General features: G+C 34.4%; 4 protein-coding genes across 5 annotated transcripts in view; 3 read left to right on the forward strand and 1 right to left on the reverse strand.

Annotated features, from left to right (window-relative positions):
• The first annotated feature begins 3,404 nt into the window (after positions 1-3,404).
• On the forward strand, positions 3,405-4,444 carry LOC106127619 (uncharacterized). Of its 2 annotated transcripts, XM_013325752.1 has the most exons (4): positions 3,405-3,580; positions 3,776-3,879; positions 3,956-4,147; positions 4,332-4,444. In XM_013325752.1, the coding sequence occupies exons 1-4, from the start codon at positions 3,499-3,501 to the stop codon at positions 4,344-4,346; spliced, it is 393 nt and encodes a 130-aa protein (XP_013181206.1). In that variant the 5' UTR covers positions 3,405-3,498; the 3' UTR covers positions 4,347-4,444. The 2 variants fall into 2 exon arrangements, with proteins under 2 accessions (XP_013181206.1, XP_013181207.1); XM_013325753.1 differs by lacking the exon at positions 4,332-4,444 and having other exon boundaries at positions 3,956-4,239.
• On the forward strand, positions 4,339-5,623 carry LOC106127618 (ankyrin repeat domain-containing protein 39). Its single transcript, XM_013325751.1, has 3 exons — positions 4,339-4,679; positions 4,749-4,970; positions 5,222-5,623. The coding sequence occupies exons 1-3, from the start codon at positions 4,568-4,570 to the stop codon at positions 5,416-5,418; spliced, it is 531 nt and encodes a 176-aa protein (XP_013181205.1). The 5' UTR covers positions 4,339-4,567; the 3' UTR covers positions 5,419-5,623.
• A 730-nt stretch (positions 5,624-6,353) lies between these two features.
• On the reverse strand, positions 6,354-10,184 carry LOC106127617 (ankyrin repeat, PH and SEC7 domain containing protein secG). Its single transcript, XM_013325750.1, has 9 exons — positions 9,767-10,184; positions 9,186-9,678; positions 8,811-8,968; positions 8,346-8,521; positions 7,925-8,075; positions 7,437-7,561; positions 7,234-7,363; positions 6,973-7,156; positions 6,354-6,886 (listed from the first exon to the last, which is right to left on the reverse strand). The coding sequence occupies exons 1-9, from the start codon at positions 9,846-9,848 to the stop codon at positions 6,505-6,507; spliced, it is 1,881 nt and encodes a 626-aa protein (XP_013181204.1). The 5' UTR covers positions 9,849-10,184; the 3' UTR covers positions 6,354-6,504.
• A 510-nt stretch (positions 10,185-10,694) lies between these two features.
• Positions 10,695-18,386, forward strand: part of RtGEF (Rho-type guanine nucleotide exchange factor) — an 8,320-nt gene continuing 628 nt past the window's right edge. Inside the window, exons 1-10 of the mRNA XM_013325515.1 lie at positions 10,695-10,772; positions 10,882-11,100; positions 11,436-11,598; positions 11,812-12,030; positions 12,210-12,408; positions 12,693-12,914; positions 13,185-13,397; positions 16,107-16,371; positions 16,663-16,863; positions 18,077-18,383. Coding sequence (XP_013180969.1) covers positions 10,766-10,772; positions 10,882-11,100; positions 11,436-11,598; positions 11,812-12,030; positions 12,210-12,408; positions 12,693-12,914; positions 13,185-13,397; positions 16,107-16,371; positions 16,663-16,863; positions 18,077-18,383 — 2,015 coding nt within the window. The 5' untranslated portion in view covers positions 10,695-10,765. The remainder of the gene's footprint in view (positions 10,773-10,881; positions 11,101-11,435; positions 11,599-11,811; positions 12,031-12,209; positions 12,409-12,692; positions 12,915-13,184; positions 13,398-16,106; positions 16,372-16,662; positions 16,864-18,076; positions 18,384-18,386) is intronic.

The raw sequence follows: 18,386 nt of genomic DNA on the forward strand, positions 1-18,386 counted from the left end.
AGTAACTGACCTATTAATTTGGTCATATTTTACGTAAAATATAAAAAATATACCCGATAAATTACTTACCGTGTGTTTCTTAGACCAAAATCCCCTTATAAAACATATTGTTACCTCTGTTTTATCAAAAATGACAGGGATGACGATACGCTAAAGATTTTGATCTCAGAAACCAGCGGTAAGCATAATACATGCTATATTTTTCATGAAGATTAATTTTTATGTAAAAACTCGAGTCAGGAAACATATATTTAAAGTGGCTTTTCAATGGAGCGTACGCATCTGTCATTGTCTCGCGCTAATCTGCCGAAAGTACTTCGCGATCGACATGCTTGACATTGCCGACAGGAAACATTTGCCAAAAACAAACCTTTAATGTTTTCCTACTACGAGTTAATTAAAATTGTAACTGTAAGCCTTACCCTGAAAGAATTTTAGTAAATCCTCAGTAAAATTAAACATTCTCTACTTTTTTTATTAAACGTCTACTCATTTTAAAATTAATTCTTCCATCACGGCGCCATTAAACTGACTTATCGTTATTTATAAGGCAAGAATTTTTGAAAAACTCTGAATTATCTTTATTATAAACTCAAATAGAAGAGGAAATAATTTTTGACAGACCGTTTTAAAAACGGGCTATTAAAGCTCGATATTAAATTTCAAGATATTTTTTTTGTGAACAAGTTCATTATGACACCAATATTAATATAACAGATTATATAATAATATCTGAGATGTTTACTTCACCGACATCCTGCGTTACCTAGCTTTATTGATAAACGCTCCAGAATACGTAGACCAGAATAGACAATTCATAATACGTTTTTACAGTGAACTCGAAGAACGCGTGCTTGATTAATGATATTAATCTGTTACCACCCTCTAAACTAACAAATTCTCAACATTTGATTCGCCAAAGCATTAAAAGGCTTAATAACGCAAAAGTTTGTTTCAGACTACCTTGGTAAAGATCATTTTTTTAATTAGTTACGTGATATTAAAACTTTTTAAAATTTAATTTACTCGTTAGATCAGATTTTAGAATAGATTTTTTTTAATTTTAATTGATTACTACATTTAGCCAGTAATTAACCTAAAAAAGCGGTACAGTTTTACTTTATTATGATTTTATTTGAGGAGGATTGAGAAGGATTTTATGTACGAGGAAAATCCAAAACGATGAAATTACTAACTTGTAATTATTAAATTTTTAACCCTTACAAATACATAATATTCATATTTTATGCGTTTGAGTAAACATCTGTTTTATTGAAATTCACTGGAAGGGCCATAATTGTCGTTATACTCCTCGGATAAAAATACATTTTCCAGATTTCTAGATCTGTTGAACATTTTGATATTTTTTAAGTAGAAAGTAAATGTAAAGTAAATGATAGTGATATGACCTAACTCCAAACTGTTAGGATGATGTCACATCACTCAGCGGCTGAGATAAGTAAAATAGCAGAGTAAAATGTTAGACATAAGATGACTGGCAATTACTTTGTCGTCGAATCTTGATTACAATGATATGACAGCATAGGTTGACGGAGCAAAAAATGTTATTGCCCAGAGTGTTAATAAAATGGCGCGTAACCTTTAGAACTATGTCGTTTTATAAAAAAACGATCACAAGAATGCGTCAGATTAGGTCTAATTTATGTACAAGTGTCCTAATTGAAAATTCCGACTTCAGATAGACTGGAACCCTTTTAAATCCTTTTGTTTTATATGCGTATTTTCGCAATATTGTTTCGGGCCGAGAATTAACAAAGTTTTCATGATACGTCTAGACTTCTGAACGGCGTAGAGGAAAAGGGAATTCAATAAGGGTCCGATTGGACCTTTATTGAATTCAACCCTATAGCACTGAGCTATAAGAAATCTAGCTACATGTTATTATAGATTTACAAAGATATTAAGAGAGTTCGTCGAGTAATTAAAACGTACTTTGAGTATTAATTTTTTCATAAAAATTGAAGCGTAAACATGTGTATTTAAAACAGTTAAATCCGTTTTTCCTGTATTCCTAAACCTATGTGTTAATTTCCACTGTATAATAGAATAACTCAAGTGCTAAAAACTGAGCTTCTGTTCCGAGTAGATATAAATACATCGCATACTTGTTAGTTTGTTGAGTGGGCTTGATATATTAACGAAATGCATTTAGTTTTATGGACAATTTGTTGCATTTTATAGCTCTTATTGTTTTCACATTTCATTGCGTCAATTACGGGCACACGATAACGGCCGATAATTTTTGATTTTATTTGATTCATTACACTAAATTACACCAACATTTGCTTTTACTATGCCAATCAATAAAACAAAAACAAAAGCAGAAACACCCACGCATTATGTATAGTATCTAAGTGTAGTCGTTTAAAACATGGATAGATATAACAGTGAAATTCACATAAGAGAAAAGATTTCTTTTTCAATAAAAGAACAAAACATCTAATATTTTCTATAGTCCCACAAGGATCTTATGGCCATTTTATGTTATGGAGATTAAATGTGATCCGTGCTTTTCGTACCGCACGCACGGCCCGCAACGGATTTTAGTTTGCTTTATATGATTTGACATAGCGCTGCGCCCATTCTCCGCGCAGCCCCCATCGCAAGATAAAGCAAATCAGTTTATACGTGCGCGTGGTTCGTTTGGCGCTGCCAATGGACGCGTACCCTTAAAATTGATAGATCCAAACACATTAGCAAATTAACCTATGTGTCATAACATCGTGCGTGAAATGTTTATGGAATTTCAAAATTATGAAAATGGCAACTTAGGCCGTGCAGCTGATGTTCATTGCTCAAAATAAGACACAGTTAGGATGACATTGTTAATTCTCATATTTTCCGACTATCATGAAATTCTTGTCGAACTATATCATGAAAACCTGCAATTATATGAAAACAAAATCTTTTTTTTCGAAGATTCGATTAACGATTATACCAATCTACACATAACGAAACTGACTACCGATTTAAATCGAGCCGTGGAATCGAGTTTCTTCTGTAAAGCCGTCAGTACATACAATATTAAGTATTGATTCCAAGCACTCTTACCAATGACCTTGGCAATAAATATTTCAATTTTACCTACCGGGGCATTTGTCATACCTATGATTATATATAAAAGCATGTTTATTGTATTTATTTTCGTGAATCCTACTTCTAGATTTTCTATCCAGTGTACGATGTGATATGATATCCTAAGCTACGATTTCGATGTTCCAAATACGAGCAAATCGAGAAATCATTCATAAAAATATGATGATGCACATCCCTAGCCCCCAGCAATACGTTTTGAAATTTCGATATCGATATTGGTAATCAAATAATTAGTGTCATTATCAGAAGCATAAGAACAAGGATTCGATTTTAATACAATTGTGCGTATTTAAAATTGTTTTTTTCTTTCATTTTGTTGTAAGTAAACTCTTAAAATCTCTTCTCTGTCCTATACAAAATAAGTGAAAATATCCGTAATCAATGCCCTACATTTTGATTAGAGGTAATCTAGCATCATACGGGCACAAAAACCCTTGGAGAGTTTTAGTATCCGGCTTAAAAGGTAGTTGTTGATAAAGATATGTGTTTATCTGATTATACTAAAAATGAGAGACAGAATAATTGAATGACTTTGTCAGCGTTATTGTAACTACGTAAATATATGTTTTCATTTCTCTGTTCTCATTTTAAGGATTATTACGTGTTATATTTCAATTAGTAGTGTCTAGTTTTTGATATTGAAACCATTTGTACGTAGCCGGAGATATAGAACAATTAAAAAGATTCGCATGTGGAGGATATTGCGACGACTCCACCATCGTTTATCTACAACACCCTTGCGTCATTCTCAGTGCTCTAGAAGTGAGTGATTCACATATCTACAGTACAGTTATCTGTAACAAAGAATATGTGTGATTTAATTCTTGTTGTTTTACAGGTATTGGGCTACAAAGTTGTTGCCTCCAGCTCAACAGCAGTGAAGCAGGATTATAATGAGTATATGTGGACTATGAGAAAAGAGTTTTCTGAGCCAGAACCTTCAATTGTTGTAGAACAGGACAACATTACTAACTTCAGTAAAGAGGCTATGCACTTGAGCAATTATCAACACTCAAATAAAGACGACGAGGTTTAAGATTTTATTCTTATTTACAAATTTTTATTTTGTGTGCATTTTCTTTATAAAATGGATACAAAAGGAAGTCAGAGTCCATCTACAACCAATTTGAGTAATGTTCTGTCTGAAGATGGTGTAGTTTATATTGCTGTTAAAGGTTCCTTGTATGCCAATGACAGCTCTGTGTTTGGTCTAGGACAAGAAGAAATAAAAGCATTAACTTCCAAGTTTCCCGGCTCAGGAGTTGGAGTTGTGAATGGTGTCACTATAAAAACCAATGTGCTCAATTCACTCAACGCCTTAGGTCAGTTGGGATACAAGATTATTTCCAGCACCGGAGAAACAGAAATAACTTGGACATTACAAAGAGACATCTAATTTGTTCATCAACTTCTTTTCATTTTAAAACATCACTCAATTCATTTTGTCATAATGGATCATAATACTGAATGTAATCATGCCAACTGTTCTGTCAAAAATACCAATAATTCTGTTTGTCAGACTATTTCTGAAATGGATTGGGAACGAGGATTATGGAATGCAGGTAATTTTAATTCCATATCTATTTCTTGTATAGAACATTACTGTTATTATTATTAAATTTTATAATTAGCTTTTAGTGGGGATGAAGAGAAAGTTAGTATGTTGATAAATAAAGCTAGGGAAGCCCGAGAAATAGTTAATACAGTGGACAATGCTGGCTATAGTCCACTACATTATGCAGCCCGTGGTGGACATGTCAATATTTGTGACATCCTGTTAAGAAATGGTGCAATCATAGATGCAGAAACCCGTAGTGGTAAGGCAACACCGCTACACAAAGCTGCAGCGGCAGGTAACTATTTTTCTTACTTATATACCAAGCACTCTTTTCAACATATTTATTGAAATTTAAAAAATGTATTTTTTCTTCTTATTAAATATGTCAACTTTATTAATGCAACAAATAATTGTGCTAAACATATTCAGTGTTATTACAATTTACATATTAAAGTTACATAGTCTTAGTGGTACTGTATGTGTATATATGTGTGAATACTGCCAAATTATGGTTACCATTTTATATATATGTATATTTAATTTCAGGAAAGATAACTACAGTACAATTTCTTATAAAAAATGGAGCTCGTGTTGACAAACAAGATATTGATGGACAGACAGCACTTCATAAAGCTATTCAGAACAAAAGATATGACTTAATTAAAACACTAACAGATGCTTGCCCTCATATAAATAATATACGAGATAATAAAGGTAATTTACCAGATCCCTCTTTATGTTAACTCTGACATGTTATGATTAGTAAAACTAACAATAAGAAGGATAATATATACAATTAACAGTCTTGCATTCACTCAACTAATTACGAAGCCTATCATTTCTTACTATAAATGCCATAGTCTTCCGGAAACTTTTTAAAAATCATCTTCAACATTTCCCATAATATGTTTTGTTATAAACACCTAATACGTATAAATATGATGATTTGGTTTAAATCGTTGGTTATTGTCAAATATTACAGTAATTCTTGAATAATATTAAGTCTTAAATTTTTTTATCTTTAATTTGCATATGTTGAATGATATTATCTTGACAAATAGGAAATTAATAAGATATAGCATTTACTTCCACTATCTTATGCTTTTTCTATGTATTTAAAAGGAAAAGTATTTAGTATAATTTCACACAAGTTTTCAGCATTTGTCAATTTGTAATTAAAAACCAAAGATGTAAACTATTTATTGTTACATATCACTGTATGTATTGTGTTAAAGTAGATTTAATTGGCCTGTTTTGATAATCTATATACATAACATTATTATTTTGCACTCGTATATTTTAAGTTTTCTTGTTTTTTTTTTACATTTTTTGACAATATTTTTGAAAGAGAGTCTGATTATGAAAATGGGCCAATTGTATTCGGATGAGTTTGGCATTATTATGTTATTTTATAAATTTGTGTAGTATTGCTTTATATAAAATAATATATTTGTGATTTAATATAAGGGGACATGTTAATAAAAAAACATTTTGAGATCAAGTTTCTATATTTGTTCTAGTGTTATATTTTGTTACAACATTATAGTCATAATCATGATAAATATTGATACATTTTAAATCTAAATAAATTAGACACCTCTATAGGAAACTATTATAAGAAATCATTTATTTTAATATATCACTAAGAATAGATTTTCATTCTCTAAAGTTTTATATTTTCCACTAATGTACACCTTTGTACTACATATTGAATCTTTATGTATTTGTTATTATAATAAAAATTAAAAACGGACAATGTGTTTTAGTACTTACAACAAAATTCCTTGTTTTTGATACCTTACCAAGTTTCTTTCTATCACTTAACTAAGTTAAACATGACTTAATATATGTGCACATTCATCTTCCATCATAAGGAACCTTTTTAAACTCTTTGGTAATGGTAGTCCAGAGACAAAAGCACGTAAATTCGAATTACGACATAATCGTCGGATTTTTATCCTACAAATATCAGAGAGGCACAACGGTTCTTTGCATGCATTTAATACCCATTTAGCTGTATTCCCTGATTTAGGATTGTTCACTGAGCCCGACTCCGGTGCAGTCATGTGATGTCCAGCTTTTATTAACATTGAGGCTAACCGGTATGATTTTCTTCTACTAGCTATAGATAAATTGTCCAAACCACATGAGTGAAGATCGCAAGCATTAACACCAGCTCCATATCTTATAAGCAACACAGCGGCAAAATCTCTGGAATAACAAAAATGAATTTCATAAATTGATTTTTTCAAAGAAATTTGAAAAAAGGCTGTATAGGTCTGTAATTATAATCATACTTTTGTAAAAGTAAAGCTCTGTTGAGTGCAGTGTCGCCTGTTAGTGCTGTTGCATTCATATCAATATTGTGTTCTGTCAAACACACAAGCATATCTTCGAAATCTTTAGAATTCTCGATATTTTCAACCGCTATATGAAGTGCATTTGCACCTGTTATACTATTAGTACCGTTAACATTCGCTCCTGAAAATAAATAAAATATAAAAAGTAGCATTATCGTTTCACACAATTATTAAATCAATTTTTCGGTGTTTAGTTACCTTTTCGTAGTAATAAATATGCTATGTTTGGCTGTGATAGACGTACTGCTAACAGTAAAGGCGTATCTCCATTGTCATTATGCAAGTTTATCCCTCCTCCTAAGTTAGATAACATTCTCACAATTTCCTCCTGTAAATAGTTCTTAAATTAGAACATTAAATTTCCAATTTACTCATTTTTTATTTACTTTAAAGAATAATACCTGACGCTGTATGATAGCATTGTGCAATAATTTATGGCAATGAGTTATTCGAGCACCAGCTTTTAATAATACTTCAACAACGTCAGTATATCTCTGCCAAACAGCTTCACATAATGGTGTATAACCTGAAATGTATGACTGAAGATGCACATATGTCATTTCTTTGGAGACTTAAAATTAGTCCCCCTTCTCTTCCCACGCTTTTCTTATGAGGATAAGATGGGAAGGAAAGATTTGACAGAGGAAGTGATGTATAAGGAGAAGTATTCTCCTTCTGTGCGTCCCCTCTTATGTTGATTACAGTAAGGCAACACATCTGCAATTGATGATGTCTATGGTCTGCGGTTGCTTCGCCATTTGGGCGAATAAGGTGGCGGCTTGCTCGTTTGCCATCTTATAATATAAAAAAAACATTGAACTAACAAATATTGATAATTATATGTTTATGTCTTAATATCCATTACATTATTGTTAATGGTAATATTTACCATGTATTTCTTCCCCATTAACATTTGATCCCATTGATGCAAGGAATGCCACAACATCTGCATGACCTCGTCCTGATGCTAAATATAATGCTGTCCGATCATTCGTGTCTCTCGCCTCAATATAAGCTCCATTAGCCACCAATATCTGTACCTGCAACAAGACAATATGTTACTTAATTACTTTGAATTTTTTAATTGAATTACAGTCAAAACCTAGAAACACAAGAAACCTGGGTCCCTTGGACTCTCGAGTATCTAGGTTTAACTGCATTATAAACTAACTTAAAAATATTACTGCTTTAGGTGTAACTTAACACTGAATATTAAAGTTGGTGTAGAACTTACCATCATTTGTTATATCTACATAAAAAATATATCCATTATGTATATATCTAAGGTGACAAAGTGAAAATCAAAGTACCAGTTCAATGAACCCTCGAGACGCTGCAAAATGTAACGGTGTCATCTTTTCATGTGTCTTATAGTTAACATTACTTCCAGCTCCTAGTAACAATTTAGTGATTTCTGGTTGATTCTTCATAACAGCTATATGCAATGGTGTTAAACCATCACTGGCAGTAATTTCAACTTTACACCCTAAAAATACATTAAAAAATGCATGAACAAAAGTTATCAGACAGATTTAGGAGAATATAATTTATTTTTGCCAATTTATATAAGATTTATTAATGTCATAATAGAGGCATGAGGCCTATATAATCAAGTACATCCATATATCCCAAATATTTCTCTCTTTTAATCCACTTGTGTAATTATTACAAATATACACATAAAATACTATTTAAATGGATGTGACATAGTAAATAAAATAAAAATAATATCACCCAGACAACAGTTCCATAACTGGAGGATAATCTTCACTTACCTGCATCTATAAATAACTTTACTATAGCAACATTGCCCTGTTCTACAGCATAATGTAAAGCTGTTCTCATAAATGCATCTTGTTGATCAATACCATTTGTTACCACTGATGCAGAAGCTAAAGCTGCACCGGTACACTCCAATATAGCAGCATACCATCTGCAAAACGAAATACAAACACATCAACACATCAACACATTTATAAATGTAACTGTAAGACCCAATAGTGTTTGTATACATGTGGAAATTGAAAATCACAGAAAATCCAGTGCAGGCAAAAATGAGAAATGAGTTTTTTCTTAGTCCACCTTTGTTTACTTTTGTAATTGTTCTAAATGTATATTTATGGTATAAAAGTATGTAATTTGAAATTTACTTGTACATTGAAGACCATGTTTCATCCTCAGTGGTGGTTGGTGCAACATTTCCAATATCTTCATCCCACTCCAGGTCAATCTGAGGAGATAGCGGCAAAGCTGGTGGTGTGACTGGTGATCTAAGACTGATCCTACTTTCATCACTACTAGAACCATCGCTATGTATGAAAACAAAGTAGCCTCTATTTTTATCAAATTTTGAACACTCTTGATTTTCTGAATCAATTTCAACAGATTTTTCTACTTGACACTCCCTGTATGTTCGATCATTGTAATTTTTGTATTTAACTATCGTTTCACTGTATTGACTGGTGGATTTGAGTTTTCTCTTGTGACATTTAATATTACGCTTCTTTGATATACTTTCTTGAGATGTTGTTTTATTAACCAGTGTAGCATCAATAAGCAGCTTAACAATGCTAATACTGCCAAGTTTAGCAGACTCTCCTAGGCAAGTTTTTCCATGTCTTGTTACTTTATTTGGATTTGCCCCTGGCAGGAAAAAACGCGATTGTAACAAATACATTTTCTATTTATTTAAATAAATAAGTTGCATGCATAAGTGTGTAAATTAAGATACCTCGAGCAATAAGATGAATAATAGCATCCTGATCTTCTATTAATATTGCTTGGTATAAAGTGTCTTCAAGATTTTGGTCCATTATTAAATTTATAAGGAAGCGTCACATATTTCGACAACTGTTTCTTATAGCAAAAACAATCGGATGGCAGCAATGTGATGCCCTTCTTTTAAAACTGTAGCTTTCCATTTATAATGATGCACCTAATTCGCTATACCAAAAGTACATCCATCAAAGACTATTATAAATATACTTAAAGTGAAATTACGGCTTAGGTAAAACTTAAGGACTATAAACCCAAAATTATACTTAGAGCTGTGAAAATATTACAATAACACCTTCCTTTTACTTCATCATTTAAGAAATATTGTTATTTTACATTATTTTAATATTTTTAAGTGGTCATTTGCCAAACATATTACGTGACAGTGACATCTGACAATTAAGCCAGCTGCTACATAGTCGCAGAGTCAACAATATCTAGCTTAGGTAGGTAAAAAAGGACAAAATGTTCACCTTAGCCTATAGCTTTCTAGCACTTTCTATTCACAATCATGACTGGGTTGTTATATTTTTGATCTCGATACATGTAAATATTAAGTTCTCTATTCTAACTTTCTATTTCTATCCAGAAGTATGTAACTACTTCGTAGTATTTCTATCAATTTCTATCTTCGTTCTGCATCTGTCTTATGTCGTTTGTTGGGATGTCAAATTAATTTTATCATAGTCTGTGATATTTATTTTTGGAAGACCGTGAGAGAAGCGGATATAATTATAATTCTTTTTGTACGTAGAAATTTTACTGAAATTCCCATCTGTCCTCTATGTACTTGTAGCCTATTATGGTTAAATACGTATTTTCGTTATTTTGTTACATTTCTCATTAATTCAAATAGTTTTTCCTAACTCTTCGCAATAGTCTACCCTGGTATGGAATGCATTTCCTCTTTTTCTTTAGTATATGTTAAGTTTCTAGAAATTGGTTGCTATGACTAATGAAAAGTATGTGCATTAAAATAGTGTATATTGTATAGTATAAGTGCAAAAGGGAAATTTATTTTCTATTTAATGTCTCAAGACTATTTGACAAGATTTGCAAACTTTATTATAGGTTTACAGAAATCATGGTATTGGAGTACAAAAATGATGTCAACTGAAAACTGCCTGGTTAAGGCAATCTATTCCTTTAAAGGAAAAAACAATGATGAACTATGTTTCAAAAAAGGAGACATTATCACAGTTACACAAAGAGAGGAAGGTGGCTGGTGGGAAGGCACACTTGGCGAAACAACAGGATGGTTTCCCAGTAATTATGTTACCGAGCATAAAGGTATCTAATTTGTCTATTTTACAAATAGAATAATAACACATCACAGTTTCATGTCTCAACATAGTCTTTTTTGTGCATCATTTTTTATTGATCATTGATAGGTAATCAGATTTAAGGTTTGATAGTTCAGCTTTTGATATTAAACTCTTACCAAACAATTACAAATTATTTTGCCCGCTTGAGGAATGCCATAATGATGAGGCTTGTAATTTTTAATTTTGGATGTATTTTGTAATCAGTGATGTTGAACTTACTGTATTATATATGTGTATTCTTATGGACTTTTAGCCACTTTCAAAAAAGAGGAGGTTCCTAAATTTTTTATTTTATTTTAGACCCATCAGGTTCACTAACAACATCTCCTATCAGGGCAGCATCAGAAATTCAAGCATTTAGAAATGTTGTTCTGAAAGACATCATTGATTCGGAGAAAGCTCATGTTGCTGAGATGCAAGGCCTTGTCACTAACTTCTTACAGCCTTTAGAGAAGAGTGAAATGTGAGTATTTAAGAAAAAATATATTTGATATTTCACAGGTAAAGTTTTAACTTTGATTTACTCACTTTTTACTTTTACATCTGAAACTAAATATTTTTTCAGTTAACATGTCTTAGTATTTCATAATATCCTCCAAAATTTTTGCAAAAGTTGTATATTTAAATTATGAGAGAAATAAATTAAATAACTTCTTTACTGTGTTGTTTTTTATAGGCTAACTAAAGACGAGTTCAAACAGCTGACAGGGAACATAAATGAAGTTTTGCAAACTCATGAACAATTCCTAGTTCTGCTTGAAGAGTGCGCAACAAAAACAGGACCAGACCAAAGGGTGGGAGGACTGTTCCTGCAATGGGCGCCAAAGATCAAAGCTGTTCACCAGACATATTGTGCGGGTCATCCTAAAGCTGTGTGCATACTTGATAAATATAAGTAGGTATAGCCTATTTAGCTTACAATCTTAAAAAGTTTGAGTTTAAGTATTAAAAAATATTTGACTTACCTTTGTTAGTGTATTGTAACAATAATATTTGTATGACAATTTATTTATTATTGTTGTTATATGTGGTATTTGCTTTTATCTGATTTAAATTACTCATTATTACTTTTAGGGAAGGTTTAAACACATGGATGGAGAATGCAGGTGCTGTATGTCCCGGAGTGCTTGTGTTAACAGCTGGCTTGTCTAAACCTTTCCGCCGCCTTGGGAAGTACCCGGCCATGCTGCAGGAGTTGGCAAGGCATGTTCATGAAGCTCACCCAGATAGGGGGGACACACATAGAGCATCTGTAGTCTACAAAGATATTGCAGTAAGTCGGCTGTAGAAATAAACTATAGAATTTAAAATTATCTGTTCCTTTAAAGTCTTACTTCATACTTATATTATAAATTTTACTGTTTGGATAGATGGATGGATGCTTGTTAGAAAGTATCTCCATAACAGCTACGTAGATCTTGCTGAAATTTCTCATAGAACATAGTGTGGAAGAACACAGGGCACTAAATAGTTGTTTGCGGACAGAGTCTGGTGTTAGCTAATATAAAGCAAACTTTACAGATTTTCTATGACTTAGTACAATAAATCTGGTTCTAGAGTGGATGTGCTGCTTTACGGCGTCAAAAGGAGTTAGAGCTTCAAGTAGTGACTGGTGAAGTCCGTGGATGGCCGGGTGGTGAGCTGACATCACTGGGAGATGTACTGCACATGGGAAGTGTTGCAGTGGGTCCCTCACATCAGGACAGATACCTTGTCCTCTTTCCATCAGCTTTACTACTACTTTCAGTTAGCAAAAGAGTATCGGCATTTGTATATGAGGTTTGTAAAGTTTACATAAATTGTATTTTGTAGTTACATCCATTGTTGAGGTATATTTTGTGTTAAATAGTATGTTTTCACCAGATTATGTTAGTGTCTTTTAAATATATAAGACCATAAATTGTGTCAATGATATTTCCGAGCTATGTTTTTTTTTAACTACAAGGCAAAGGTCTTGGCTCAACTAGAAATAACTTTGTAACAGTGACTAGAATTAATGTTGAAATAACTGGACTTAAACTAATTTGCTACAAAGTATTTTTATTTTAGGGTTGTCTTCCATTGACTGGTATAACAGTCTGTAAACTCGATGATACGGATACAAGAAAAAATGCATTTGAGATAAGTGGTCCTATGATAGATACGATAGTAGCGGTGTGTCAGACCCGCGCTGAAGCCGACAACTGGGTCAGTTTGCTGCAGAAACATTCTAATACAAGCAGCCCTTCCCACGAGCCAGGACAACCGCAGTCTTTGCCACAAGTAAGTAGCTTATATTTTGCAATAATTACTTATTTTATGTCTATGTAATAGATTATGAATATTGCAATATATTTTATTTCTTACATAGCTCACCCGATCTCCTTCAGAAGGGGCATTATCTTGCATCAATACTAGTCGCCGCAGTCTCTATCATGTGACATTGCCGCCGCCTAGCTATCCCTCCGCATCGCCGTACTATTCCCTAACGAAATATTTTGCACGTTTAGTTAAAAAAAAAGTTATAACAAGACAAATGTTAAGGAAATTATTGCATGAAAGACCTTGGGCTAAGGCATTTGAATTAACAGGATTACCTGTTAGAAGGAGACATAAAAATCATATAAGATTGAGGATCGAAGATGATGGCACTATTGGAACAGAAACTGATTGCTCCGATAGTGATAGAAATTCAGATGATAGTGATAGGGAGGAGAGTGATACAACAGAAACACAATCAACTTCCAGTTGCACTGATGCTGAAATGAATGACTCCTCAAAAATAATGCGACAAAACGCTTTAGACTCACCCAGTCCCAGAACTATTTCATCTTCATGTGGTAGCTGTGGAAGTAATTTTGGATATGTCCGGTATTTTGATACATCCACAGATATGCACTTAGATGTTCAACAGCCATTCGTAAAAGGTGACTGTACAAAAAATATATTTTTACCTTTACCATCGACCGGTTTACAAATTCCACCAGGATTTGAAAATGTCCCATATTCAGCTTTACAACATTCCCATAGTAATGAAAATTCTAGTTTTGACGTTAGGTCGTACATGGCTTGTGAAGATTTAGTTAATATGGATCAGAATAGACAAATTGAAACTATGACAAACAACGAGTCAGATTTCATTCCAACGAGACGCAGTTTTCCAAATCGTAGCGTTAAGAATGAAAATGTTCAAAAGTTATGGAAGTCTACAGAAGAAAGGTATTCTCGTGACGATATTGATGACGGTAATGCAGTGGCAAATTTACTTCAGGAATTAGAACCGCCATCGCCCAAAAATGATCGCGTGAGTCCAGTCGGCTCGATCATTATAGATCCGCCCCCTATGTTTCGTAATAACGACGAAGACTTGAAAGTTTTAAGTGTAAATCTGAATACAAATGTGCCTTTCAGAAAACACTCTTTAAACTCTGACAAGAAAATTCGCCGGTCCATATCTAGGTCGATGGTTGAAACTGAAAATGTAAAGAAAAACGATCCTCACATGCAAAGGATGAGTTCTCAGTCGGAAACCCGTAAAGTTGTTAAGAAATGTGAATGCTGTAACAGATCACTTTGCCCCAGCCCTCGATCGTCCGACTCGGGTGTTGCGGGTAGTTGCAATTTGGCCTCCCCGGAATTGAACATGCCTGAATATACAAGCGCAGGTGGCACCAGTAATGACTCCGATAGCCAAAGCAAGACAAACGTACAACATAATTTCCATGCAAATCACCGAAAGCTAACTTTGTCAGAAATTGAAGCCGCTGCTTTTGAAGATCAATGTAGATGTACGTCGCCTTTCGGTTCCACGGCGCGGACCTCGTGTGTCACAAGTGTTACATCTGAGACTAGCTTAGACGTAATGGATTCTTCCAATACATTTGTCACGTCTACATTTGCTGGTAATCCTCCAGTATCGACATCTCAAATAAAACGTACATCTATAAGAAGGAACATCGAAAGATACGTACCGGAAATAAAAATAAAACCGGATGTACCGCCGAGGATATATCGTAAACCGAGCACCCACATTGAAATGCCAAAGAATGTCAGGCAGCCTGTTCCTTGCCAGTGGAGTACGTTGAATATAACGGAACGTACGAAGCCCAGTTTGCATTATCATATGCGCATATACAGGGAGAAACCTGAGGAACAAAAACAGCAAACATCCAGCAGACCATCCCGGGAAAATATATTACGCAAATGTGATGTTTTTAATAAAGAAAATCAATCGAAAGACGACAGCACAAAGAAGACTAGATCACGCAGCGAGGACCTGCTGAAGTCTCAGAAAGTGCTGAGCGAGGCTCAGACCGGCTTCGTCGTGTACCGTTCTGATTTATACGCCCATTGGTGGATGAAAGCCAAATTACCCATTACCGTGGTCACCGACTCAGGCAAGGATTATTTTTTTGTAAAGAGATACTGTTTTGTGTATCACTGGTTTTAAGTTCCGTAACAACTAGATTAATGCTGTCATTAGAGTACCCCCGATATTGAAGTGCTTTACTCGATCATCCTTGCCTGTGTTTATTCATCTTACTAACTGAAAATCACTGCAAGTAGATGTCATACACTAACAACTCGAAGATATGCATGGAAAGCTTGTGACCACATACTGTTTTACCCCATAATGTTGCGTGAATAAATACTATTTGCACATTAACCAGTTGTCATACCAACTGTTTGCAAATAGACATTGAATGCGATGGATCTGGGGCCACGTAATTTTAAATATTGGTCGATTTCCTTGAGATATCTCTTACCTGTAGAACTACAACAGGACTAACTGTTTGAAAAAATATTACAGTAGCTAGTTAGAAGTATGAAAAGTACGTGGATTCAAGAAGCCATTATGTATTATCCCTATGCTTTAAATCGCTGTATGAACACAGTCTAATTGCAGTAATTTTTTGTTAGAGAGTATATTAAAACGTGTGGTAAAATCTATATCGACAATAAAGATGTAGTAACGATTATTTAAATTGACAGATGGCCATGAGCGACAGCAGTAACGAGTTGGCTTCGGGTCTCAGCAGTCACAAAAGATCACATTCATTCAACAATCACCAAAGCTACACACAACATAGTCAACAAACGCAAAAGAGCAAGCACAAGAACCAATCCGCGCGCTGGCTACTCAACTCTTGCGACTCTCTCGACCAATCGCCTGCTAAATCTAACAAAGCTCCTATTGGAAAGAAATATTCTTCGATCGACTTTATTGACACTACGGACGCTTGTCATTTAAACAAAGGTAATTGTTAACGAACGTTAAATAAAAAAAAACCTAATCGACATATTCTAACTAGAAATAATCAAATACCGCTAACAAACAAGCTAAGAATGCTGGATGTCCAGTATTCCAGTATTTTGTTGTTCTCTATTTGTTCAGCCGTGCTGTTTCAATCTAATCCGGAGATGATGTCGCTTTATTGGACATTGGTAATAAATTATCAGTTTACCCGTTTACCATCTTGCCTAAAAACTTAAATACTTTCTATGACGATGACAACGATTTAATATGATTTCTGTGTTATTTTGTAAGGGTGGAGTATAACATGCTTACGTCCCGCGCCTCCGCTGCGGCCGCAGTCGTTCAGTGCGGGCTCTGAGGAGAACATCGGACCGACACACCCGTACGCGCCGCACCAGCGCAAATCCAACTCCTATGAGGAGGACGCTCTCATACTGAAGGTGATCGAGGCTTACTGCACCTCGGCCCGGTGTAGGAACGCCGTCAGTTCCGGTCAGTACACTAACCTCCTTAATCCTAAACATTAACTCTGTGATATTGTTATTGTGCTCGTTTGTTTAGACGTCCTTCATTTTGTGGTGTTATCTGTTAGGTGTGATGTCTTCGGGCCGTTGCGACAGGGCGCCTACATTTGGAATTCTTTGATTAATTTAGACAATCTCGTTTACTAATTTCAGTCATGGAGTGATGAATGGAATGCGTTTTTTTTTATCTTTGTAGACAGTTATCTGATGACGAAAAGTTAAGACTTAATAACTTTAAAATATAATAAATTTGTAATATGTTTCAATATTATTTATCTTATATTTTTATATTCGCTTAACATTATACAAAAGGTTTCTACTAACAAAGCTTTAATTATTATGCAGTACCCAATATACCCCTGGAGATATTCGAGTCGACAAGAAGAAGACATGCGAAGTCAAGAAACCGTATTATCAGTTGGTTATTAGAGTGAACGATCTGTTTCTCACAAAATTATATATACATGTATAACTATATTAATACAAAGTAGCGCTTCATAATAATGTATCGTTGTTACAAATTTGTGGTTAGTGTTTGAATGTTGAAATTAATATATTTAAAGTATGTGTCGTAATTACAAGTACACTTTGCGTATTGTGTATGTGTGCACATCGGTACTAACAAGCTCGCCTGCGGTGTGTCATGAGGTTTAAATCTATCGCTAGTGCATGATGTGAGCATGCTTTCTAACTTATATACTTTCTAGATCTGATAGATATTGTTATAGATATTTGTGCCAAATGATAAAAGATATTTTTATATTTTGTTACAGTACAAAGTAGCTAGTCACTGTCGTGGTGTAAATCACCACGCATTGTCTTTTATTTCCAGTTTTTATATAAGTAGATACTTTATAGCTACTACGTAGAGACGAGTTGCGAGTAATATATTATATCGAGCAAAAATAGTCAGTTAATTTTAATCTCAGTCATAATTTTTGTGTTTTTTATTAATTTTGTTTGGTATTATTCGAAACAGATGAGATCGGATGATGATTAGCCGAACTTTATGTTATACGTAATCGCTACTAACATTTGTTGTCGGTTACAATATTCTTTTTCCATTTGCGCTGTTAATACTTGTAAATAAACTTAACTACCGACTAAACGATGCGCCTCGACGTGGTACTTTGAACCTTTCTATTTTGTTACATGCGGCTGCCTTTATATCGCACCTGCAGTGGACTGCGGCCACTTTTCTCTCGGTAAAGTACAGTATCACGCACTCGCCACTAACAGCCCCCACCATAACTACACCAAACAGCCGGTCGCGCAGAGGAGCGCCACGCCCGACTACATCGGCTGCAGCAAGGCGTCCAAAGTGAAGCGAAACAAAAGCTCATCGGCCGCGGACGCGTATCTGTACCGCGCGCCCGACACGCGACGTCTGCTCGCCGACAGAAAGATGCAGATGAACCGCTCCAACCCCAATTTGTGGGAATGCTCGGAGGAGCGCGACCGAAGACAGAGGTTGCAAAGCGGCCGCGAGCG

This window comes from Papilio xuthus, unplaced genomic scaffold, assembly GCF_000836235.2.
Source record: "Papilio xuthus unplaced genomic scaffold, Pxut_1.1 DF824655.1, whole genome shotgun sequence".
Lineage (NCBI taxonomy): Eukaryota > Metazoa > Arthropoda > Insecta > Lepidoptera > Papilionidae > Papilio > Papilio xuthus.